The 24,249-nt window shown below is 43.8% G+C and overlaps 2 protein-coding genes and 1 long non-coding RNA gene across 4 annotated transcripts; 1 reads left to right on the plus strand and 2 right to left on the minus strand.

The window, feature by feature from the left end:
- Positions 1-946: 946 nt before the first annotated feature.
- Positions 947-4,085, minus strand: guca1aa (guanylate cyclase activator 1Aa). The gene is made up of 4 exons (XM_030045800.1): positions 3,888-4,085; positions 2,456-2,605; positions 2,276-2,369; positions 947-1,946 (listed from the first exon to the last, which is right to left on the minus strand). Exons 1-4 carry the CDS (start codon positions 4,083-4,085, stop codon positions 1,819-1,821), a joined length of 570 nt encoding a protein of 189 aa, XP_029901660.1. The 3' UTR covers positions 947-1,818.
- A 642-nt stretch (positions 4,086-4,727) lies between these two features.
- Positions 4,728-7,336, minus strand: LOC115355352 (uncharacterized). Its single transcript, XR_003927872.1, has 2 exons — positions 7,109-7,336; positions 4,728-6,970 (listed from the first exon to the last, which is right to left on the minus strand). It is a non-coding gene; the product is annotated as an uncharacterized LOC115355352 (long non-coding RNA).
- On the plus strand, positions 6,823-23,272 carry golgb1 (golgin B1). Of its 2 annotated transcripts, XM_030046118.1 has the most exons (20): positions 6,823-6,912; positions 8,375-8,453; positions 9,083-9,274; positions 9,442-9,555; positions 9,775-9,939; positions 10,041-10,163; positions 10,707-10,820; positions 11,080-11,779; positions 11,898-11,974; positions 12,521-12,590; positions 12,983-18,101; positions 18,240-18,651; positions 18,771-19,004; positions 19,128-19,970; positions 20,141-20,334; positions 20,509-20,668; positions 20,859-20,959; positions 21,052-21,123; positions 21,228-21,309; positions 21,426-21,563. In XM_030046118.1, exons 2-20 carry the CDS (start codon positions 8,385-8,387, stop codon positions 21,561-21,563), a joined length of 8,979 nt encoding a protein of 2,992 aa, XP_029901978.1. In that variant the 5' UTR covers positions 6,823-6,912; positions 8,375-8,384. The 2 variants fall into 2 exon arrangements, with proteins under 2 accessions (XP_029901978.1, XP_029901979.1); XM_030046119.1 differs by lacking the exon at positions 6,823-6,912 and having other exon boundaries at positions 8,385-8,453; positions 21,426-23,272.
- Positions 23,273-24,249: the final 977 nt, after the last annotated feature.

A 24,249-nucleotide genomic window follows, 5' to 3' on the forward strand; every position in this document is an offset into this window, starting at 1 on the left:
GTGCAAATGCAAATAATAACATGTCTAATAAGACCCTTCCATAGGAATAGGATGCACAGGAATCAGAGTATTCAATTAAAGTCTTCCATGTAATGTGTATCTCTCCTGGTTTTTATCATTGGTTTAGAGTCATTTGAGGATTCTTACTATGAGAGAAGAAAAACTCACAAGCTTGTATTAGGAGTGCAATTCTATAAAAAGAAGTGCTGCTTCTTTAATTAGGCTCCAGTTTACCAATCCCCCAGCCTTGGACAGTAAACTAGACAAAGCTTTCCTCCTCGAAGGGCTGTGTGATCTTCATGAGGCTGTGTGTTTGCAGATGATTAAATTCAGCTTTTAAACTTTCATCCTGTCAGCAGTCAGTAGAACCAGGCCAGCATAATTTGAGCTGTGTTTTCTGTCAAGTGCTGTATTTGGAGAAAAAAAAACAACAGGCAAGCCTGGCCTGTGGGTGATTGTGATGTTTTCTTTCTTGAGTCTGAGTGTCACGGCTTAATAGTTTTTTTTTTTCTGACTTTGAAATTAATTACATTACTTCCTGCTACAGCACCTTTGTGTTTGTGCACTGCAGACCAATTCAAATTAGATTTTTTTTTTTTTTTTTTTGCCTTTAAATGTTTTTAGCAGCTGGGGGCACCAAAATCATTTGCAGTTGTTATGGCAACCATGAGGCTGGACTGTGACTGATTGGTTCTCGTCTAGAGACTGTAATCTCAGCACCATCTTTGCATCGATCCAGCAGTTTAAGCATGGTTTTGATTAGTGTGCACAGAACCATTAAACAGTTGACTGCAATTGTTTATTTTAATTGTGCAAATGTACACAAAGCATTTAAAAAAACCAATAGTCTTCCCAGAGAAGGCACCAGTTGAGCGTAGCCATGGAACATCATAAATGTCATCTATGCAGTCACAGCTTCTACACAAAGTGCACCCACACACAGAAATACTACTTATTTATTTATTTATTTCCTTGTTTATGTATTCATTAGAGACAATGCACAGAGACATTGTTATAGGTTAAAAACATTCAACAGATGTATCGCATACAAGGTTTCCAGCCTTGGCAAATTTGCGACCTCTGTCCCTGGTTAGGCTTTTCAATTATGAAAGACAACCAATAAAAATTTCAATATATATAACATATATCAATATATATTTTTTATATAAATATGTACATATAATTATGTTATATAAAATGAAACTAGTTAATTTTATCTGACATAATAATACTCACTATTTGCCTTTCCTCAGCAACTTGGAGTTTTATGGAATACAGGAGTATTTGGTCCGTGAGTGAGTCTTAAACACTCAAATAGAAATACACTTGTTCCATTATTATTAGACCCATGATCTTAATCAAATTAGTATATTCTTAAACACAGTGAAGAGCCATAGCTTTCCCCTATCGATCCCACTGGCAAAAACTGCTCAAAAGAGCATTGAGGGACTCAGAAAAGAGAAAAGTATGTGGAAAGCACAGTTTAGTAGATGTAGCTGCCACTCCCTTCTTTATCCGCCACCATCGTGGCTGTGACCCGACGGTGGCTCAGACTGAGAGGGCGGTCTGAGAGATCATCTCTCACATCAAGGTGGCCTTGAAGAGCTTACGTTTGGTAGACAAGGACAAGAGCCCGCGCACAAAGTTTGGCAGACTCATACCAATGCCTTTAAAGTGCATGTGTGTGTCAATTTGTTTTTAGACATTCAAGAGGTCATCTCAGTGTTTAACTGTCACCAAGTTACTGGATTCAACCTGTTACCAGATGAGAAGTAATTAAAGTTATAAATAGGATGAGGTAGTCTGAAGGGACAGATCCTAGACGCTGTGCCTCCGGTTGTGGATCATGGCCACTATGTGGGAAAGGTCCAGACTTTTCATCATCACCTCCATGAAATCCTCATCACTTCGTGCACCAGCCACAAACTCCTCCAAAGACAGCTCCCCTGTGGAGTGCAGATGAGACTCATTTAGATTTAATGACCTAACAGCACATACCAAATGATGCATTCTTTTATTAGCATTCTTATAGTGACAAATCATCTCTGCTCTCAGATGTTATTTCTGTAAAACAGGGTTTGTAACAATTTGTCAGTGGTTTTGACATTGCTGGCGTGTTCAAAAGCTGCCTGCATTCACTCTCTCTTTCTAAGCTTATTACATTACCTGCTTAAGCCAGCAGTGGAGCTGATAAATGTCTCAGCACTGTCCACCTGATTGATAAGCTGTTCAATGAAGGATTTGTTTACTTTGCATGGAGCCAAAACACACTCACCATCTCCGTTTATATCAATCCTGTCAAACACACGGTTGGTGAAGTCCTCGGCTGATGTCTCCTGATTTTCATTGCCGTTGATTGCACGGATGGCCTAAAGGAACAAACACAAAAGTCAGCGTACCATCTTGAGGCCAAGAAAATGTTGTGACTAGGAACAGTGTTGTGACTGGCCCATACCTTTATGATGTTGAGGAGCTCATGTCGGTCAATGCAGCCATTGCCGTCCACATCATAAAGCTTGAAATACCAGCGCAGCTTATGCTCCATCTTTCCTCGCATCACCAGGCTCAGGGCAGCCACATACTCCATGAAGTCTATGTAGCCATCCTTTAAAACAAATAGACAACAAACATACTTATTAAGCTCAATGCTGGCCTCAGTCAACATTTCAGTATTAAACCATATCACCTCATCTGCACTTTAATCATGTAAATGTATGACTTTATAGCTTTTCTCATCACCCACCAGGACAATAGTATCTTGTCTACAGTCGATGAGCTGTCATGAAACTTAAAATTACAAGTTTTAAACATGACCATCTCCTTATTAAACATATTTTTCAGCTATTAAAAGAGCCAATCAGTCACCAAATGCTCTATCTTGCACATGAAAGGAAACTCCCTGGTCTTAACTCACTAAGCTATTAGAGTGGAGTGGAGCGTGCCAGGGACAAGGATTATCTCGAGTAACTGTCTTGTGTGCATGAACAAGGCAGCAATCTTGGCATAAAGGCATTGTCTCAAAGAGATAATCTCACAATTAAATCATGCATAAAGATTATCGCAGCCCTTTGTAATTGAAGCTGACAGGGTTACTAAATATAGCAGTGCACATTGTGAACCAGACAGATCCCATGATGACCCTTTCTGCTGCTCTGAGCCACTGGTAATTAAACTGTGATCCGAGGCCCAAAGTGAGTCGCGTGCCTGTTGTTGGTCGGCCACCGCACGAGCACTCATATGTCTCAGTAAGCCTGGATGCTAGAGTGGAAAAGAATCGACTTCATTTGGGATGCAAGCTTAAAAGTTTGTGTCCTCAGAATATCCAAGGGCCAAATTAGAGCTGCAACACTTACTCAAATAACTGATTAATTGCCAACTATCAAAGTAATCGCCAGCCATTTTGATAACCGATAAATCATTTTGAGTCATTTTTAAGAAGAATAATTTCTGGTTTCTTTAGTCCTCTGTGGCAGTAAACTAAATAGCTTTGGGTTGTTGACTGTTGGTTGGAATAAAACAAGACATCTGAGGACGTCACCTTGGGCTGCAGGAAATAACTCGATAATGAAAATAATTGCTAATTACAGGTCTAGGTCAAACCCTAATTAATCCATGAAAAGTTGGGCAACAGACCATTTTAATTCTTAGTGACTGGCTTTATTTTCCAGATCACAGCTCTCTGAAGGGCATGCAAGTGACTCTTTCATTTATAAATCTGGCCTTTCTGAAAATTTACCCAAATTGTAACTCATATCAATCATCAGCAATCATCTCTTCCCAGCACCCTTACAAAGTTCCAGCCACTGCAGTCGATGTACAGGTCACCACTCAGTGCATGGTTTCATATTGCTTGAGTTCAGCCCGATAGGAGAAACCCAACATCTTACCTTGTTCATGTCGAAGGTCCGGAACATCTGCTCTATGTAGGCGTTGGCCTCCTGGTCCAAACCTCGCAGGCCGAAGAACTGCTTGAACTCGTGCAAGGTGAGCTGGCCGGAGGGGCACTCTGTCATGAACTTCTTGTACCAGAGGTGCATCTCCACCGCCTGCAGGTCGTCCACGGTGCTTCCTGAAGCATTACCCATTTCTGCAGAGCACCTGAGCGTGTATGTGTGTGTCTGTTAGGAGACAGCAAGAGTCCTCACAGCCCAATTGGTCTACTGTGAAGCGGAGGGTATCCCACTTCACAGTCACACAACAATGGGACTTAGGGTGAGAGTGGGTGTTGGTGGGGGCTTTTGTAGCAGTTCAGGGTTTGGGTTGAGACAGACCACGCCCCTGTGTGTACTGTGTTTGTGTCTAATCACTGGTTATAATCCAGGTGTACCTGCAGATAATCTGTGTAAGCATGTCTCTATGGACGGATGACTGTCTTCCATCGCTGGCCAAATATTTACCTTGGGATTTGCTGACCAACACCTTGGGGTGTTCCTCACCTTGTCTCACATGGACAGGTGTGCAGCACTATTAGTCATAGACCTGAACTGATGGGAGTGCACCTTGCTCGGCATGTGCACTGAGGTGTGAGTGGTACAGTTTCTGAGAATAGCCATGGTATTAATGCAAATATCTGAGCTCTAGAAATCATCACGTTTTAAAACCCGCAAGGTGTTGCAAGGAGATGTGGCATACAGCGTGAGAAAGTGGCAAACTCTTATTTCTCAGCAGGCCACCATTTCACATCCTGTGCTTGTGTTTTGTTTTGAGACTAGAAATTACCCAAAATAAACAGGATTATAAAAAATTTATTTGGTAGTGGGATTTATTTAGATACCACAGTCCTAAGCCAAGACAGCATGAGTCACTGAGTGGTATATACAGTAACTGAACAACTGAACAGCCATTACAGTGTTAAATCACTGGATCAAATTCAAATCAATACACCTGCAGAAAGCTTTCAAATCTCAATGCCATGACCACAAATAAGGATGAGAATACCACAACCATCTGTAAAGCATCTTGAATGACATGGAGTCCCACTTCCTACAGTCAGTTTGTTATTATACCATACATACTATAACCATATTTGTAAGTAGTGCTGTATTTAGTAGCTATGAGTGTAGATGTCTTCCAACAGTGCATTCTCACAACTCAGTTGTCTTCCATATTCACCTAAAGACAAGAACACTCACATGCCAGACAAAAATAGTAAATGAAAATTAAACGAGTTAGTGTTATGTTTACATTTTTAAATGACACTACAAAAATACAAGTAAAAATATTTTCAAATACAAAAGTAAATAATAAAAAAACATAACTACATGCTATGCAGTTGCTGATCATTTTAAGGCAATATTTCACCTTATAGTGTGTTTTTATCTTTTCTACGGTTTCACCTCTACATTCCATAAACTATCACCCTCAAATATTTGCTGCCCCTGGAACATAATGTTAAAAAAGCATTATTTAGCAATGTAGTTCATTTCTGACTCTTCATACGGATAATTGCACACTGGCAAAATTAGTGTTTGAGAAAGGACACAGTAAAAGTCATGTTATTACATCCATCCTGCTTTAGTTGCCATGTGTTAGAACCAGGAACATGACTTTTAGACTAGCAGGCAACATAACATCACATAACATGACATCAACACAGGTAACTGGGCTGTTTGCCAAAAACTCCAAATGCTGCACCAAGGTGGAATATTCTGTTAAGCACTTGTATGTATGGATTTTATAGGATTAACCTGAAATAAAACGAGAAATAACCTTCATACTGGATACAAATGTAAAAATAAAGAAATAAATTTGGCTCCTAATGGCATGGTGAATTCTTCATGTAGCCTTCCATTAAAAATAACCACTACTGTAGTGCAAGAGATTAAAGCTGAAAAGGCTTCTCTATACTTGAACACATCTGCTCTAGTTTGCGTTATCAAAGTAACACATTTGCATCAACAGTCATATAACCTGGTATGAGTGATGCATGGCAGTATCAGGCATTTTCACATTTAGTTTCTTTCTTTCTTTCTTTTTTTGGAATAGCTTTCTTGACAGAGGCTACATAATGACTATATCACTAAATGGAAATCACAGTTATGTGATAGCCAAAAGGAAACAAGACTTTAAAATATAAGATTATATAGCACAAGAAAATACTATGTCACAGTTTGATGGCTGTGTTAGAAAAAATAAAAAGTTAAAAACAGTGAACTTCAGTAAGGCCTCCATGCCTTTCCTCATCATTTTCTTTTCTTTTTTTTAAGTCCTCACATTCAATGCCAAGTGCAGTCAACACCATTAAGTCCCTTCCTCTTCCATCAGATTCAAGACAGGCTCCAGTGTGGGCCCACTTTGCTGCTGTCTTGATTTGGCTTCCAGGATGATGCTGTTAGATAAAACCATGGTGTAAGTCAGTGAGGTCACTCCGGCTCCGTGGCAGGGCCCGGGCAGATCTCCCTGGCACCTCTCCTCCTCCACCAGAGCAGATGTCTGTAGACGGAGTCAAACACTGACACTGTGTAGCGTGCAAACAGTGTGGTCCACCTCATTGCCTCCACCACCCACAGCACAGTGCGACCCAGAAAGGCCACAAACACTGTGGTGTAGTGGGCAAGCAGCAGCAGACTCCTCCCCAGCTGTCTGCAGTGGTTGATGATCAGATTGACTCTTTGTTCATGCACTCCCATTTTTATAATGTTGCCTGTATTATTCCAGATGCAAGTTATTTTTGGCTCATTTTTCGTTTTGTAAACATATATGTCATGTAGATGCTCCCTGGGAGGAAGTCGTGATCCTGACCGTGTGGGAATTTGCAGACAGTCCCTCGCATGCGCAGATCGTGACTGGCCAATCACCGCAGAGCAACTTTTGTTTCCGGAATGTGTGATGATGTGGCTATGCTCTGAAACCCATCCGAGGAAATATATCAAATAAAAGGCAGAAACATTCACCTGGGAAGCACTCGTACAGGTGAGTTAAACGCTCCTTCTGGGACCACCGCGCATTTCTCCTGGGCTGCGCTTCACAGCTGTCATGCAACGAGCAAAACACAGAAAGCAGTTTGTCTTGTTTAGGGGCAAAAAAACAAGCTGTCCTTATTTCCAAGCTGCTGCAAACCAAGAGCTGAGACGCTAACCAGACTTAGCTAGTTAGCTGCTGTAGTTACCTTGCCAACTAACACAGCCTCAGCACTCAGCGGGTGGTTTCTCGACGCGTTCACTCCTGAGCAGCGTTTCTAAAAACTTCATGTATGCCTGCTGTGTTTGAAGACGCCAGCATCCGGTCACTCGGTAAATTAGCCATCCATTTCGCTTAACATTAGCCTTAACGTTAATCTTTGCTGTTCGCTAAGGAGTGACGCAGCCGCAGTCAGGCTCCGGCAGCTTCGGGAGGACTCGGCATTGTCCGGTACGAGTCGGAGCAAATGGATTACGGGTTCACAGCCAATGTGTTACGTTAGCTCGGGGGGACAGCGGGGTGCACCGAGGGAAGTTCATGTTTGACTTTTAACACTAGTAATTAAATCCAGGCACTTATCAGTGTTAGCTGTAATTTAGCTCAGAGTTGACTAAATGAAGGTCTACATCAAGTCTACTAAATGAAAACAGATTACATTCTGAACATTGATTTGTGAACTGAATCTAGTGGTTATTCTTTATTTACTCATACGTCGGTGTAGTTGTTAACCTCACTCACTAGAATAATACTAATAGAATAATACTAAAGGCAGAACCCCCACTGTCTAATCTAAATCAAAAAGCTGTGAAAGGAGTCTTAGAGGTTTGAGGGAAAAAGTGAGAAGTCTGACTTTAATGTCTAAATTTTAAGAAAAAAGTCAGAATAATGGCAGAATCAGATTATTCTGAGATTAAAGTAAGAATTTGGACTTTTGGATTTTAATTTAATTCATTTTCTGTAGTCAACCCCCCACCTCTCCCCCCAACTCCTTGTGTTACCTAATTTAGTTATTAGTAGTTCAAAATTAACTAGTTATTATTAATATATATGGGCTTTAATATGGGACTGTTGCACCCCTACCCTGGAGTCAAGGAGTTGGTATTAGGAAATGGGTGCACCTTGAAAAAGAAAAATCCTGCCACACAAGACTAAAACCTGAACAGCACACACCCCGTACAATTCAGGTACACAAATAGATTATGTTGCTACTTTATTTACATTGGCTTTACTTTCTCTCACAGATAATTCATAGTCATGACTTGGCAAATTTGCATATTTTTTTTTTAAACAATGACCATTACAGGAAATAGCAGACAATTTGAAAAATAGGTTTGGCATTGTGATTTCACTGCTTCATCCATTACCAAGCGGAATTGGGCTTGTTTAGCTGCAGCACAGGAATGGTGCATGTCTGACATAATTAATGTTAGTCCACAATGAAGCCTCAAACCTCTGTGTTTTCCCCCACTCACAGTGCCAGCTTTATGTTCAGCCGTCTGGCTACCGTCCTCCAGGAGCTCTCTGGAGAGGAGGCCCCAGATGGAGAGCCACAGGTAAGAACGCAATACAAAAATACCCTCTATTCCACAAAAACAACACACATTCAGCCTGAAAATGTCAAAGTCATGGTTACTGCCTGTGGCGTTTTTGACATCTGAATGTGTTGATGCAATGTCTGTTCTAGATGGAAATTCAATAACGCTGGTTATTGTCCACTAGGAGCAATCACTGAACAATGCCACGTGGAGCACTTCACCACATATGGATAGGAAGTGTCTTTACACCAAACTGGATGTGTTGAGATCCCGTTACTTCTGCAGTGAATAAATGAATCGCATGCATCCTACAAGTAGAAGGACATTGAAAAGGCTTTTAATGAAGCCTGCAAGGAGAGTGATAAAGTCTGCCCAAGAGAAAGAACAGTCTCAAAGAGGTGGACACTTGGGAGTCTGTAATTACTGACTACATACATTCATCAATCATGCAGTTGTTTACAGGAACTCAGCTGGATGTGGGCAATGCTCAGGGGGGATTTGTAGACAGTTTGATGAAGTGGATACCAAAAAATAGAAGAGTATGGAGAAGTGCTGGGTGGTAGGCAGCGTAGGCACAGCTTGCATTCTATTTAATATGCATGAGGTTTTCTTTATCCCCTATTATGTGTGTGTGTTTCTTTGTGCAGGACACACTCGTGCCTCAGCTGCCTCACAGCGAGGGCCAGGCTCCACAGGAGGCTGAGGTGCCTGAGGAGGCCATGGAGAGGCTAGCCCACCTGGAACAACTGGTGGTTCAGCTGAAGGAGCTCATCAGAGAGAAGGATACTCAGCTGGTCCACAAGGACTCTGAGCTAGCCAACAAAGATGCACAGCTCAAGGTAAGTACTCTGCGTGTCTATGTATGTGTGTTTGTGTGTGTATTTGTTTGTGTGTGCACATGTTTGATATCAAGGTTTTCCTCCAAAAGTCAGTCTGCTACAGTCTCTGCAAACATCTTTGATGCCTGAGCATACATTTTTAATGCTTCTTTACTCCATACCCACAGAATGAAAGGGAAGCATCTGAGGCCCGCTTCGCCAAACTCAAACTGCAGGCGAAAGCGAAGATGGCTTCACTCAACAAACAGATCACAGATCTGAAAGGGCAAGAGGGAGCAAGTGTGAGTTTGAAGCATGTTGAATTCTGCCTGTTTTTTTTTTCTTTACTGAGCAGGGCTTGTGACATTATCACAGAGTTATACCAACGTCTCATCTCCCTGTGCATTTTTACAACAAAGATCTTGTACAGACTAACATTTCTCATGTTTACAACAAACAAGTGATAAAACTCAGCCTCCTCATTTCATTTCTAATCTGAATATCTGTTGACTCCTCAACAGAGCCCAGAAAGCTCCTTTACAGGAGCTGGTGCTGCACTGGAGGATGAGCTCCAAGAACTGAAGACCAAACTGAGTGAGGAGGAGGCGAACAGCAGGGTGCTTAGGGAACGACTCCAGACCACTGAGCAGCTCCTTCAAGAGAAGGAAGCGACACATGCTGAACAGGTGATAGAGCTCTTACCTCAACCCTAATAATTACACAACGTCCTGCTGTCTTAACAAGTGTCCTGAGGAGTTCTGACTGAATGCCCTGGTTGTGTTATTAGCTGCGGGTACTGCAGGCTGTCGTCTGTGACAAGGATGTGCGTTTCCAGGAACAGATCCAGAAACACGAAGAGGAGCTACTGAGGGTCACAGTGCAGTCTCAGGATGACACAGAGCTTCAGCAGGTACAAAATACAGCAGCTCATGAAAGCTAGTCGATTTGTTACCATACCAATCATCTCTCAGAATTAATCAATCAACCAATCAAACAACAGAGAACATTCTGTGTTGGCATAGAATGTCTTAGAATGTTTTTGAACATTAACCATCAGTGGCACACTAATCAAACAACTCCATCAAACAGCCATGGCACACCCAATAAATACTTTTCTTTGTCTGTGTTTGTTCACATTTGTTTGAGAAATCTCATGTTCAATTAGTTACAGTTAAATGTTATTTTCTTACCAAACAACAACAATGTAGTCCTTGAACAACAGCTAATCAGTTTGTGTCTGAGCATAACTCGGGTGAACTGATGCTGGGAATTAGCTGTTTTATAATAAAGGTTGGGTTTCTTGTTGTCTTGTTAATACCAAATTATTGGAATTTACTTCACACCATCTCAAGGAGGCTGGCACTGAAACAGCCGGCAGTTTTACCATACATGCCCACTATTCACATTTATATACTCCTATAGTTGGTCTCTCATTTGTTTTTTCTTTCCCAAGGCTCTGCATTCATCCCAGCGGAGGTGTGAAGAGCTGGAAGAGGCCATGCGCTCACGGTCAGAAGTGCTGGAAATGCTGCAGCAGGAAGTCAACAGCGCTGATCAGCAAAAACAAGTACAGATCCTGTCTTACTGCATGCCATTTGTGCAGCTAAATGTGTTGAGTTTGAGACTGTAGCACAGACTCACAGATATTTGTAGACACATCACACTTGCTGCTCATATTGCTGCTGCGTGATGAAAGGGAGACTATTCAAACAGACACACCCGTGTTTTAGATGACATGCCATTATTATGTATTGTTTAACTTAGCCATACCATTCACACCCTCTTGCTTGTTCTCTCTCTTTCTTTCTTGTTTTCGTTCCCTTCAGATCCTAACTGCTCAGTTCCGACAGATGGAGCAGGAGCTGGCTGAGGCTGTCAGGCAGAGGGAGGAGGATAGGCAGCAGTGGGCCCAGCAGGCTAGCAGGGCTGATGCAGAGCTAACAGCCCTCAGAGCCAGACAGGAGGCCTTGGAAAGGGAGGGAATGGAGGTGGCAAGGCTGGAGAGGGAGCTGGCCTCCCTGAGAGCAGAACATGAAGCAGTCAGTGGTAGCCAGGAGGCTTTGGAGAAAGAAAAGATGGAAGTTGCCAGACTGGAGAGAGAACTGGCTTTGATGAAAGAGGCTGAGCTTGCAGCCATCCAAGCAAGCCATGATGCCTCAGAGAGAGATAGGGTGGAAATCACTCGCCTTGAAAGTGAACTCGCATCTGTGAAACAGGCAGAATGTGCAGCTATCCATGCCAGCCAGGAAGCCTTTGAAAGGAAGAGGATGAAAGTTGATGAACTTGAGAAAGAGTTGGAAGAGAATCAGAGGAGGGGTGAGACCTTGGCAGAAGTGTGGCGACATCTAAACTCCCTGGCTTCAGGCGATGTTCACACAGCAGAGGAAAGCCCCATCCCTACTGACCTCTCCCTGTTCCTGGACACTCTGCATGCCCTGGGGGCCCAGCTGACAAAGCTGAAGGAAGAGCGGGGAGAGAGTGATGAACGCTGTGCCCAGGTCACCCACTCCATGGAAACCCTTCAGGGTAAGAGAATTTCACCTGCGCTCTGATGTAGGCCATTCCCCTTCGATTTTATCTGTGTGTCATGATATTTATGTCACGGTCTGTTTGATCAAATTTTGATATGCTTTTTGATTTCTAGAACAACTAGACAGAAGAACCACAGAAAAAGAAGAGGCTGTTGCCAAGATACAGCAGCTCGAGGAGCAAATTGGACTGGTCAGTATTAATAGTCACTGTCCATGCTGTCATGTCTATATCTGATGTGCCCTGTGCCCCCATGTGTATACACTACATTACCTATTCATTTGAAAAAGCCAGAGTCTGTCCACTCGACCACTGTGAGCAGGGCCATCTGACAGATCTCATGCTTGACACCCGAGCCAGGGTCTGACCCTTTGTCTGTCCACCTGATCTCTCTGTCTGAAGCAAGGTCATAGACAATACCTAAGCTCAGTGCTTATGAGTTGCGTCCTCTTAACGGTCAAGGAAAATGTTAATCCCTTCTACACTGATCCACTGTTACGACTGACTGTAGTCTCAGCCGACTGTAACCTCAGCAGGTGATTGCATTCTACAGCTATGCGTGATATAGCCATAGGCATAGCCTGCATTGTAAAAGTAACCAACAAGGCCTATACAAGTTTGTAAAACTGTTGTCTCACTCCTTCTTAAACAGCAATGTTTCACTGTGGAAAAACATAAAGCATGAGATCACAAAGCTGTAATCCTGATAAAAGAGACACATGTTTGTTTCTGTCTTAGATGTGCAAGGAATCACTGGGCCACCATGAGAGTGAACCATCAGCACATGATTCATCTGAAGCTGGACAAGGTAAGAAAATAGGACAATAAATCTGCTCTCTAATTATTAATTTCCTAACAGCCAGGCATCAGTATATTCTTGCAGCAACACACACCCACTATTGATATGTTTGTCCTGGCAGAGACGTTATGTGCTATCAAGGCCTGTCTGAAAAACAGACACAAGGGCACAGAAAGGCACATATACAGAACAGAACAAATAGCCTGTGGTTTTGTTTTACTGACACGGTGATCCTGCCATTTATCTCATATACATGGTATTACTTACCCTTAAAGACTAGTTGATTTAGAGACCTTTGAAACAGATCAAGTCTTCGTCAAAGGTACTACTAAATATTTGTTGAAGGTAAGCTGAAAGAAAAATATTTGTTTTCTCATTTTCATCTTTGTTGACCTCCCCAGCACACATACTGGCTTTGGAGCAGCGGCTGTTGGAGAAAGACAATGAGCTGGTTGCCTTGCGAGAATGCCTTGCACAGGCAAAGGAGCACAGCTCCAAGGGGGGTGCATCAGGTGAAAGCTGTGATCAGAATCAAGAGCAGGGGCAGCTTACCATCAGTGACCCCCATGACAGTCCTACAGTCCTTCCTGACCTCCTGGAGGATACACCAGAAGAGGAGACTACCTTAGTTGCAGAGGATACCTCTGTACTCTCTGCCTCTGCTGATAATGAGAGTAGTCCAGAGCTCATTGGCCCTCAGTCTGAGTCACCGGGAGAATCCAAAGGGGCCTCATCAGATGAGATGGTAGCCAGTAGTGATTCTGAGGTAGCCCACAGCAGCTGGACCCTCCTGGAAGCTGTGAATCAAGATGGAGGTCAGGAGTGGCCCTCCATTCTGCAGGACTTTGGCCAGCTGCAGCTGCAGTCATGGGAGGAGACCAGCATGGAGCAGGGAACCTCTACAGTCCAAGTCGAGTCCTCCTCTGTCATTATACGAGAAACAGTGCAAGTTCAGCTCACTCAGCATGATGTTCCCTCCACTGACTCTGACTTGACCTCTGGCCAGGTCTTCGCCCAGGTCCTAGCTGATGAACTTCAGAAGAGGTATAGTGAACTTATGGCTGAACTCCAGAGACTCAGAGAGACATCTGCACAGTCACAGGAGAAAATCCAGAGTCAGGAGGAAGAAAGACAGTCACTAGCAGCTGCCAAAGTAGAGGCTGAGTCCCAGGTCACTCAATTTGCAGAGGAACTCAGGTCAGCCAGAGAGGAGCTGGACAAGATATGCCAGGAAGGTAGCTCTCTGAAGGAGAAGCATAGCATTGAAATGCGGCTTTTAGAGGAACAGATAGACATCTTGCACACTGAAAGCAAAAAAAAGGAGCAGAGCATCCAGGCCTTGCAGACAGACCTGGAAGAGGCCCAGAGGGCTCTCTCTGAGCAGGAGGGTCAAGCCAGGATGCTGAGTGCTCAGTTGGAGGACAGAGAGCTCCTCTCCTCTGAACTAGAAAGGAGGCTTCAAGATATGGAGAGTAGCTTGTTGGAATACTCTCAAACAACAGATCTGACCAATGCCTCACTGTCAGAGAAGAACTCAGAGATCAGTGAACTACAGCTCCGTCTCACCCAGAAAGAACAAGAGATTATGGAGCTGAATGACAGTATGTCTGCCAAACTTCTCCAGGTAGGAGAAGAGAAGTTCCTGATAAGCAGCGAGGTCAAGAAACTAAAAGATCAGATACATGAACTAGAGAAAGCCAGAAGAGAAGAGAAACAGAAAGTGAATGATGGAGGCTCAACAGTTGGTGCTGACGATGAATTTACTAGTCTACAGAAGGAGAAGCAAGAGCTAGAAACACAATTGGTAAACATGAAGAAGAAGTTTCAGGTGGCACTTGTGCAACGCAAAGAGCTCATGAAGAAAGTAGCTGATTTTGAGGTGGAAGCACAAAAATGGAAAGAGCAAGAAAGCATAGGAACAGTGGAGAATCCTACAAATATACCAGAGGTAGTAAAACACAGAGGACAGGATATTGAGGAAATGGAGGTGATGCTAAAGGGAGTCAAGGAAGCCTTAAAATCCAAAGAAGATGCAGTTGAGGCTCTTGAGAAGAAAATCTGCCAGCAGGATCAAGTTCTCGCTGAGACTCTTGCTCTGAACAAAAAGCTTTGTGAAGAAGCCGAACACATTCAGCAGGCTGACCCCTCTACTGACACAGAGTTACATTCTCAACTGGCCGCTCTTGAGGCAGAGTGTGAAACACTTCAGAAGAAACTTGTGGAAGCCCAAGAAGCTCGTAAAGAAACCATTCGCAAAGCCAAAGAGAAGGATAGACACCACCGTGAACAACTGAAGCAGCAGAAGGAAGAATACAATGAGCTTTTGGAACGTTTTGAGGTACAGAATGGGGAACAGGAAGTTCTTCTTACTAAACTCAGAGAGTTAGAGGAACTGCAGGCACATAAAAAGGAAAACATAGAGAGGAAAGACGTGCTTCATCAGGAGAATGAGCCTGTGGCAAAAATGCAGGACAAGGCAGCAGCAGGTGATTGGGTTCAAGAGGACTGGGTGGATTTTGCTTCACCTGAGACTGAATCATCACAGCAGCAATGCAATAACCCAATTCAGCAGCCTGAGGAACAATCTGAGGTCCTCTCTGCAGAAAAGGAGCTGTCTTTGAGAACTCTTCGAGAAGATGTCCAATTTGTGCAGAGTGCTCACACAATTCTAGAGAAGCAGCTTCTGGAAACCCAGGCTAGTCTGTCACTGAAAGAAACTGAACTGTTGGAATTGGGCAAAGAAGTTGAAGCCCTGAGAGAAAAGGAGAGGCAGATTGATTTGCTTTCAGATGAAATGGATGCTCTTAGAGATAAGTATCAGCAAGCTGAGTCTTATGCTGAAACCTTAAAAGTAGAGATGGAGGCTGCAGCCAAAGCAGCATGTGCAGATTCAGAGTCCTCCATTGTGACTCTGCAGGGAGAAGTGGAGGAGTTTAAGCAGTTCCTCAACAATAAGAACCAGGAGATCATGGAGCTAAGTCAGCAGCTTAGTGAGCAGAACTCACTCCTATGCTCCATGCAGGACACAGTGTCTGAAAAGGACAAGCTAATAGCTTCCTTACGGGAAGAACTGAAAGCTGAGCAAGAGAGGACACAGAAATTAGAAGTTGAGGTTCCACAGAAGCAAGAGGAAGAAAAAGACAGTGAGGCCAAGATCCAGCAGCTTCAGCGGAAGCTCCAGGCTGCTCTGATCTCTCGCAAAGAGGTACTCAAAGAAAACAAAAGCCAGAAAGAGGAACTAGCTACCACTGAGAAGGTCCTAGCTGAACTGCAACAGAAATTGGAAGCTAAGGAGGATGATCTAGAGAAGCTAAGAGCAGAAAGAGTTAGACTGATTGAAGAGATTGACCAGACATTACTGGAAAACCAAAGTCTTGGATCATCCTGTGAGAGCCTCAAACTGGCAATGGAAGGCATACTAAATGAGAAAGATGCTTTTAAGAGAGAAGCTGAGTTTGTCAAAGAGGAGGCTGCCAAGTCACACAGAGAATTGGAGGAAAAAATTCAAGGCATGAAGGATGAGTATGAGACTCTGCTTAAGTCCTATGAAAATGTTAGTGATGAGGCAGAGCGTGTGAGACGTGTCCTTGAGGCTGCTAGGCAGGAGAGACAGGAGCTAGCAGCCAAAGTGAGGACTCATGAAGCAGCTAGGCAGGAGGCTGAAAAGCAGACAGAAGAAGCACAAAGAGAAGTGGATTCAGTCAAAGACAAGATGAGAAAGTTTGCCAAAACAAAGCAGCAAAAAATAATGGAGTTAGAGGAGGAGAATGAGAGCCTTAGAGAGATGGAGGAAAAGAAAGAAACAAAACGAAAAGACAGGGCACTTAAAGCTGAGCTTGAAAGGCTTCAAGAAGAGCTTGGGAATGTGAAAGCTGATTTGGATGCGACAGCAGCAGAACGAGACTCTTTAGGGCAGCAGATTGAAGATTTGAGGGAACAACTTGCTCAAAAGGTAGAAAAAGGGAACAGTCAAATTCCAGCTACAGCTCTTGACTCTGCTGCTGTTATGGAGGAGGTTGCCACTGTTCAGCAAGTAAGCATTGTCATGGCTGAAATTCCTGAAAGAGAACCTGCTGAAATACAATCCGAAGACAAAGAACAGCCCATAACTACAGAGGAAGCTCAAACTGACAAAGTATCTTCAGTATCTGCACCAGAAACACACACTCATCCTACTGAGGAGAGAGTAAAAATGGAATTGACTGAAGGTGATCATACTGTATTAGAGAATAAAATAAGGGAGTTGGAGGGAGCTCTTATCTCAGAGAAGAAACAGAGGCAGGAAAGGGAGGCTGAACTCAAAGGTGAACTGTCCTCTCTTGAGCATCACCTCCAGGAAAGTAAAGAAAAGGAGAGCCTTATGGCCTCTCTTCAACAAAGCCTCGAAGAGAGCAAAGATAGGGAAAAGAGCCTGATTGAAGAGGGTTGTAAAAGAGAAGCACAGTTTAAAGAACTCCGCAGAAGCCTTGAAACTGAGAAGGATGATCTGGAGGAACGCCTGATGAACCAGTTGGCCCAACTCAATGGCAGCATCGCCGGCTACCAGCAAGAGGCAACAGACACCCGGGATCACTTGGCAGAGCTGCAACGGGAAGTGGAGAGGTTGGAGCGGGAACGAGCCGAACTTGAGGTCCAGGCTCAGAGTGAGAGAGACCGGGCAGCAAGGCTGGAAGAAGACAAGAGGCAGGCCCAGAGAGAGAGAGCTGAGGCTGAAGCAGAGTCTGGTAAGCAAAGAGAGCTGGAGCAACAGCTGAGGTCTGCACAAAGAGTCAAAGAAGGCAGCCAGAGCAGAGCACGTCAGCTGGAAGAGCTATTGCGGGAAAAGCAGCTGGAGGTCCGTCAGCTGCAGAAGGACTGCATCCAGTACCAAGAGAGGATCAGTGAGCTGGGAAGGGAAGCAAAGGCACTGCAGCTTGGCCGTGATGAGCTCCTAAATGAACAAGAAAAGTCTCGTTTAGAGATTTCGAATATTCTAGAGGAGTTGAAGAGGACTGAAGCTCAGCTTGTTAACTGTAAATCACAACTTGATGAGGCTCAGAAAGAGGCAAGGCAGACCTTAGCTGAGAAGATGACCTTTGAACAGGCAGTTTTGCAGAAGGAGGCTTCGATGAAAGCTGAGGCAGAGCAAACCTTGGACTCTGTGAGGTTCAGGCTGGGAGCTGAATTGAAGCAGATGGAGCTGAAGCTGGAAGAAGCTTATAGAGAAAAGGAGAAGGAAGAGGAGGCTACATTAGAAGCCAGGGAAAAAGCAGAGGGAGCTGAGAGGCGGGCCCAAGAGATGCAGGGCCGCCTCGATGAGTCTCTTGCCAGGTTGGCTGCCTTCTCACGCTGCATGTCATCACTACAAGATGACCGGGACAGAGTTTTGGATGAAGCCCGGCAGTGGGAGGCTCGCTTTAATGGTGCCCTCCAAGGGAAGGAGTCTGAAGTGCGTGAGGCTGAGACACGGATCAAGGAACTGTCTGAACAGCTTCAGAAGGAAACTGCTCTGAAAGACCAGCTTCAGCTTTCAGTAGACAGGTATGAATTTTTTTCTGTCACTCTGTTTTTTATGTCCTTGTTTCCTTAGATTAGTTATCTTTGTTAATCTAGTAGAAGACTATTTTTTGCATGCGCCATAATCAAGTGAGATGTTATGCTTGATTTTCATTCCTTCAGACTTGAGAAAGCAGACAAAGATTGGCAGTTGAAACTGGAAGAGAACGAAAAGAAGGTCAAAGACAGCCAGGCTGTCCTGGAGGAGGAGAGACGCAAGCTTCAGCAAACCACAGCTGAGCTGCAGAGCACCCAAAATGAAGCCCGTGCACTGGAAAATGAACTGGAGGGTGTCCATCACAGGACCCGTGCTCTGGAGGAGGGTGTTGGGAGGCTGCAGGCTGAAGTTGACCAGGCCAGGGCTGAACTGAGAGAGAGGGAGGCTGAGGAGAGGAGGCTGTGCCTAAATGTGGAGCAGCTAGAGGCAGACCTGCGCTCCTCCAAGGTCTTGACAGAGAGCTTGCAGAATGAGTTAAGTGGGAAGGAGAAGAGAGAATTGGAACTTCTGGGGGAGAAGGAACAAGCTGTCACTCAGGTATTAACATTGCTTAATCTACAGCACTGTATATACTAGTTTGTGTTACAATCAGTTTTGAGAAATTACAACATGTCTCACAATTCCTTATGTCTATTGCTCATGCTTTATCCCGCCAGGCTGCTGAGGAGGCTAGAAGAGAGGCTGACAGCAGAGCGCAAGAAGCAGAGAGGGCGCTAGAGCAAAGGAGAGAGGAGTTGCGGGAACTGGAAGATAAATTTCAAAAGACAGAAGAAGAGAGCAGCAACAGAAAAGCCAAACTGGACTCATTCATGAAGGCCATGGGCTCCTTGCAGGATGACAGAGACCGAGTCCTTAACATGTACAAACAGCTAGAGGAGAAACACCTGCAGGTAATTTTCATAAGCAAAAGCTAACAGTATATATCATCCATGTTGTAGTACCCAGTATGTACTGCATGACCATGTCTGTCTCAGGTTCCCATTGGCATCAACTCTTGCACTGTTTTGTCACAGGTAATGATGGAGAAGGATGCGCTGATCCAGGAGGCTGCAGGCGAGAATAACAGCCTGAAGGAAGAGTTGCGCTCTCTCCTGGTTCAGAGAGACGACTTGCATGCTGAAAAGGCCAAGCTGTCTGCCCAGCTCCACGGCTACCGGGATGAACTCAACCAAGTCCTCAGCATGAAGGATTCACAGCACAAGCAGGTTCTGGCTGCCCAGCGAGAACGCATTACCTCTCTGGAAAGGCAGTGTAAGGAGTTGGAGGCTCAGCTGAAGGGCCTTGGCACAGAGAGAGACATAGAGGTAGAAGCTTTGTCAGTCAGGCAGGAGAGGGAGATTCTTAGTGAGGCTGGTGACAGTGGGAGAGTGTTACAGGTGAGAGACGCTCCTGGTGCAGAGGTTGAGAAGCTGAGGGAGCAGCTGCAGATGGCAAGGGAGCAGGTGGAGGCCCTGGAGTCAAACCTGCTCAAGGAGAGGCAGGAGCAGACTGCCAGGAATCAAGAGCTAGCTGAGCTGCGCTGGGAGGGGGGTGTGATGCGGACGGAGTCAGAGAGTGCTCAGGAGAGGGTAGCTGAGCTGGCCCGGGACTTGATGGTTGTTGAACAGAAGCTGCTGGAGGAGAAAGAGGCAACAACCCAACTGCAAGCAGAGAACCAGTCACTTAAGAGCGCCATGGCCTCCCTCCAGGACAACAGGGACCAAGCAGTAAACAAAGCACAGGAACTGAGCCTTCGGCTAGAGGAGGTAAACAAGGCGGGGGGCCAGCTGGCACACAGCAGCCCAGCAGGCTCCACTGGAGAAGTGTGGGGACTGAAGAACGCACTACAAGCCCTGCAGAATGACAGGGAGCGACTGGTTAGTATCTTATCTGAAGATAAATGTAAAGTAATGTTTCAGGTAGTAATGAATGTAACACAGTTACAACTATACTGGTGCAAATACTGAATCCTGTCTTTGCTTTTATTGGGGATTTTCTCAGACATCTATAAATAACATACTTTATCTTCCCTTGTCTTGACTTGTAGCTAGAACAGCTCAAGAATCAGAGCTCTGAGCTCCAGAAGCAGAAGTCAGAGCTGGTTCGGCTAGGAGCAGGAGAACTGATTAAAGTCAGTGAGGAGCTGTTTGAGGAGAAGAGGAAAAATGAGGAGATGCTGGGTGCTGTGAAGCAGTTAGAGAGTGTGGTGGAAATGGGCAACCAGGAAATCGAAACACTCCGGTAAGGCACACATTATGTCAGCTATCATTGTAATCATCGGCTTACCAAACCAAAATGTCATGAGGAACTTTTGAGTTACCGTGTGTGTGTGTGTGTGTGTGTGTGTGTGTGTGTGTGTGTGTGTGTGTGTGTGTGTGTGTGTGTGTGTGTGTGTGTGTGTGTGTGGTCTTTTAGGCTGGAGCGTATTGACTGGATGGCCCAAGCAGAGCAGCTGAAGCAACAAACCCTCACCACGCTCTCAGAACGGGACCAACAGCTGCGTCACCTCACCACCATGCTGGAAGAAGCTCGTACACCTAAACCCAAACTCTTGCAGGAGCACTATCAGAGAGAGGTAGGGCTCTCTGAATGTTATTTAACCACCACAGCATATTTTAGAATGCCATTCTTAAAATATCTTGTATTCACTTCTATCAGTTCTACACTCTATAACAAACTGGGAACAAATAATTAGGCCTAAATCTTATTTAAATGTACATTCAGTGTGATGGATATTTATACACTCTTCCATAACTTTATTTAAGGGTACAGAGGAAGTGGACAGTGCTCCTGGAGCCCCACAGGAACGCAGCAGCCTACTGGAGAGCCACACCCACATAGCGGAGATGAAGGAGCTACAGCGGAGGTGCTGTATCATTAATACCTCCTTGTAGATAGAGAAATACAGGTGCATGACAACTTTCAGAAACGAATTGATGTTCCTCTTTTTTACATCAGGCTGGATGAAGAGATGGAGCGCAGGCTGGCAATTGAAGAGCAACTCATAGCCTCACAAGACATACTCAAACGGTATTACATCATAAGCTGATTAATGCAGTAACCTTAACTGGATATTTTTTATTATGTATTGTTAAAATTTCAACTTGCATTCATTCCTCTTATCATATTACCAGTCACACCCAGTCTCAGTGGCATGAAGGACAACACTCGGAAACTGCCGTCCTCATCGAGCCGTCAGAAGGAGCCGTCACTCGGGTAAGGGCCTCATCATGTTTTGTACCACTAGCTATCACCTTAACAATAATGATTGTGACTTATGAGTTGATTTTTTTTTTTCACCCTCTAATGTGCTTGCTTCTGTCCTGTCACAGACTCGGAGAGGTGGCCCAGGCCTGATGCGGATGCTCCGTGTGGCCTTCTGCTCCCGCCAGCGCACCCCTCTACTGTTTTCCCTTTATCTGCTCACTGTGCACGTCCTGCTGCTGCTGTGCCTGGGGGGATACCTCTGAAGCCAACCTCCCTTTTTACAAATCGACAGATGAGTGCGAGAGGAAGGGAAAGAAAATGGAAAATGTGACAGACTAAACCCAAGCCATCGCCATGTTTTATATTGTTACATTGTTACGTACGTTAAAATTAGGGTTGAAGAACAGAACACAGAAACAATGCACTTTTGATACCCACAACACTAAATGTATGGCCAAAGTATATAGATTTATATAGGGGCAGCTGAAAGCATTCATCATTGATTTTAACCATGTTGATGTGGAGAATGAGAGACTGCGCGTGTTAGTTTTTCACAGCCAGGCTGGATACAAAGCAAAGAAGACACTTGTAGTGAGCGATCTCTAATGCTTAGTTTGTTGAAATACTACACAGCTTTAATTTCTCTCGTTTTTAAGAAACCATACATTAGATAAAAATTTAGATTGAGAGGTGTTTTGGCAGATAGTGTTCTTCACGTGCCTTTAGACTTGGATGTAAAAGGGTCGCTTTACAATTGGATGGCTTGAGGTTCAGGATGTATTGATATATCGCTTCATCTCCTACTCGAGTATCATGCACAAAAATGGAGCACAGTGCAATTTTTTTGTTCTAATACATTCCAATCATTTTTTCTTCTTGCATAAATCACGGTTAAAAATAGGCTTTGGCTTTTTGGACCCTCTGTTCTATAGGTAGTTTCTATTATGTGTGTAGGTTGGTTGTGAGATTGTCTCCTATGTATCCCATAATGTTCCCAGTCCATGCTTTTTGTTGCACTAATTTAGATTTTATGGTTTGCTCTATTGATTTTATGGCACATTAAGTCGCCATTCAGGTGCAATGTTGGCACAGTGTGGATCCATTCCTGCTGAGAGAGACTGCTGGATCTTCTAGTTACGTCCATCACATCTAGATTGCTCGGATGTAGCATAATTTATTGCCCCCGTGTCAAAATGTTGAAATGTGTCTTTTATCTGTCAGTACCATTCCCTCTTTGTTTCTCCAATACCTCACTGTTGGTACAGTTGACTACTCTGTACTCATCTTTGTTTAGCAGTCTTGTTCTATACATCTTACACAATAGTTTGGCCTCACTGAATACACTTTACTGTACATAACCTTTTAAAAGGGCTGTATAGAAAAATAAAATGTAATTAAGTTGTGGTTTAGATCAGTGACCAATATTTTTAAAATGCAGTCCACTGGGGACCTTTTTAATTTAGTATCTTGTCTTGTCTACACATTGTTATTTACTTACTCGTGTATCTTGGTACAAAAAAAAAAAAAAAAAAACACATTTGACTATTTTTGGACTTTTGCCCCAACAAACAGTTCAGTGCAGACACTCAGATTTCTTGTACCCAATCCATAGGATATAACTGCAAGTGAATACTTCATAATCAGTAAGTAATTTGCAGTTTCAGCTGACGTTAATGAAGGGAAAGCGAGTGACCCAGCCGTGTCCTGTTCATAACACAGAGCGCTCTGAGTCACCACGTCCTCCTGGTTTATCATTTGAAACTCAGGTTCAGACCAGCACTTTGCTGTGATAAACGTGCTGGCACACAGGCACCTGATTTTGACATTTCAAAATGTTCACAGTTTGTAACAGCAGAGCACGGCTCTTTCAGATGTGAAGAACAGCCACATCTGCACACTGTTTATGCTGGCATACCTAATCACTACCTTATCCTAAGCTTTGAATAAAGGGATATTTTAATGTGCAAGTGAAGACTGTGTGGATATTATACAGATACACACTGTGACACAAGCTGTTCATGTGGAATCTAGAATTAATTAATATCAGCATATGAGCAACACCTACCAATGAAAACAAACTAACACTCATGTTTAAATGTATTAATAACAGTCTTTGTACAAATAGCTTAATCAGGCGACAGGAGACTGTAAACACACATTGACTCCAATGAATGAATAGCTAAATCGATAACAGGATACCAATTACACAGTGGGGCCTCAACAGATTTCAGAAGGCAAAACAATACTGCACTTTTCAATGTTGGATTTACAATGAGCAGATGGGAGACAACTTGAGGAGGTTGTTTGTAATGTAACTACCACATACAACAGGCCTCTGATCTATCAGCTTTCCAAGTAAATAAAAGGAGCTACCTATCTGACAGATAAAGTCATTTTGGTTGTAATTTTAACCATTGGTTTAAATGGCTGAAACCAAACCACAGGCTCCCTGGGTGGTCAGCTGTCTTATGTTATAGCCTCCTGCAGGTGTCTGCTTTATGTTTTGCCAGCCTGCCCCCAAGTGTTCAGTCCTCGCTACAAAGAAATCAAGGTTGGATCTTATGCTGCCTTCATGGGCTGTCGGTGAACCCGTTTATCCAACATGGGAAGACCTATTCCCGGCCTATTGTGCAATCAAGTAGCCAAGATGTTGTTTTAGTAGTTATTTAATTACTTTAGAAATAAGGCATCCTGATTAGTTAAACACACACACACACACACACACACACACACACACACACGAACATTCGCCTTTTTTTGTGCCACTTAATGGACTTGCTCGTTTTTGCTAAACTATTAAGTGCAAGATTTCCGATAGCGCGAGAAGGCAGCATTAATGTTCTCCTTTTTAAAAATTAAATCTATTCAAAAGTGGGGCAACATGACAGAGACCCTGACAAAGTTATCTTCTCCCAAAAGTGTGCAATAAATCAACTACATTAAAAGTTT

This window comes from Myripristis murdjan, chromosome 23 (genome assembly GCF_902150065.1).
Source record: "Myripristis murdjan chromosome 23, fMyrMur1.1, whole genome shotgun sequence".
NCBI classification, from domain to species: Eukaryota; Metazoa; Chordata; class Actinopteri; order Holocentriformes; family Holocentridae; genus Myripristis; species Myripristis murdjan.

Bases quoted from the DNA above. Each gene is read 5' to 3' on its own strand.
- golgb1 (XM_030046118.1), top strand. From the start codon at position 8,385: ATGTTCAGCCGTCTGGCTACCGTCCTCCAGGAGCTCTCTGGAGAGGAG. The intron at 8,454-9,082 runs GTAAGAACGCAA...TTCTTTGTGCAG, and splicing joins CCCCAGATGGAGAGCCACAG to GACACACTCGTGCCTCAGCT. The intron at 19,971-20,140 runs GTTAGTATCTTA...CTTGACTTGTAG, and splicing joins AGAATGACAGGGAGCGACTG to CTAGAACAGCTCAAGAATCA.
- guca1aa (XM_030045800.1), bottom strand. From the start codon at position 4,085: ATGGGTAATGCTTCAGGAAGCACCGTGGACGACCTGCAGGCGGTGGAG. The intron at 2,606-3,887 runs GTAAGATGTTGG...TTTGTTTTAAAG, and splicing joins GGACCTTCGACATGAACAAG to GATGGCTACATAGACTTCAT. The intron at 1,947-2,275 runs GTGAGTGTGTTT...TGCACTCCACAG, and splicing joins GATTGATATAAACGGAGATG to GGGAGCTGTCTTTGGAGGAG.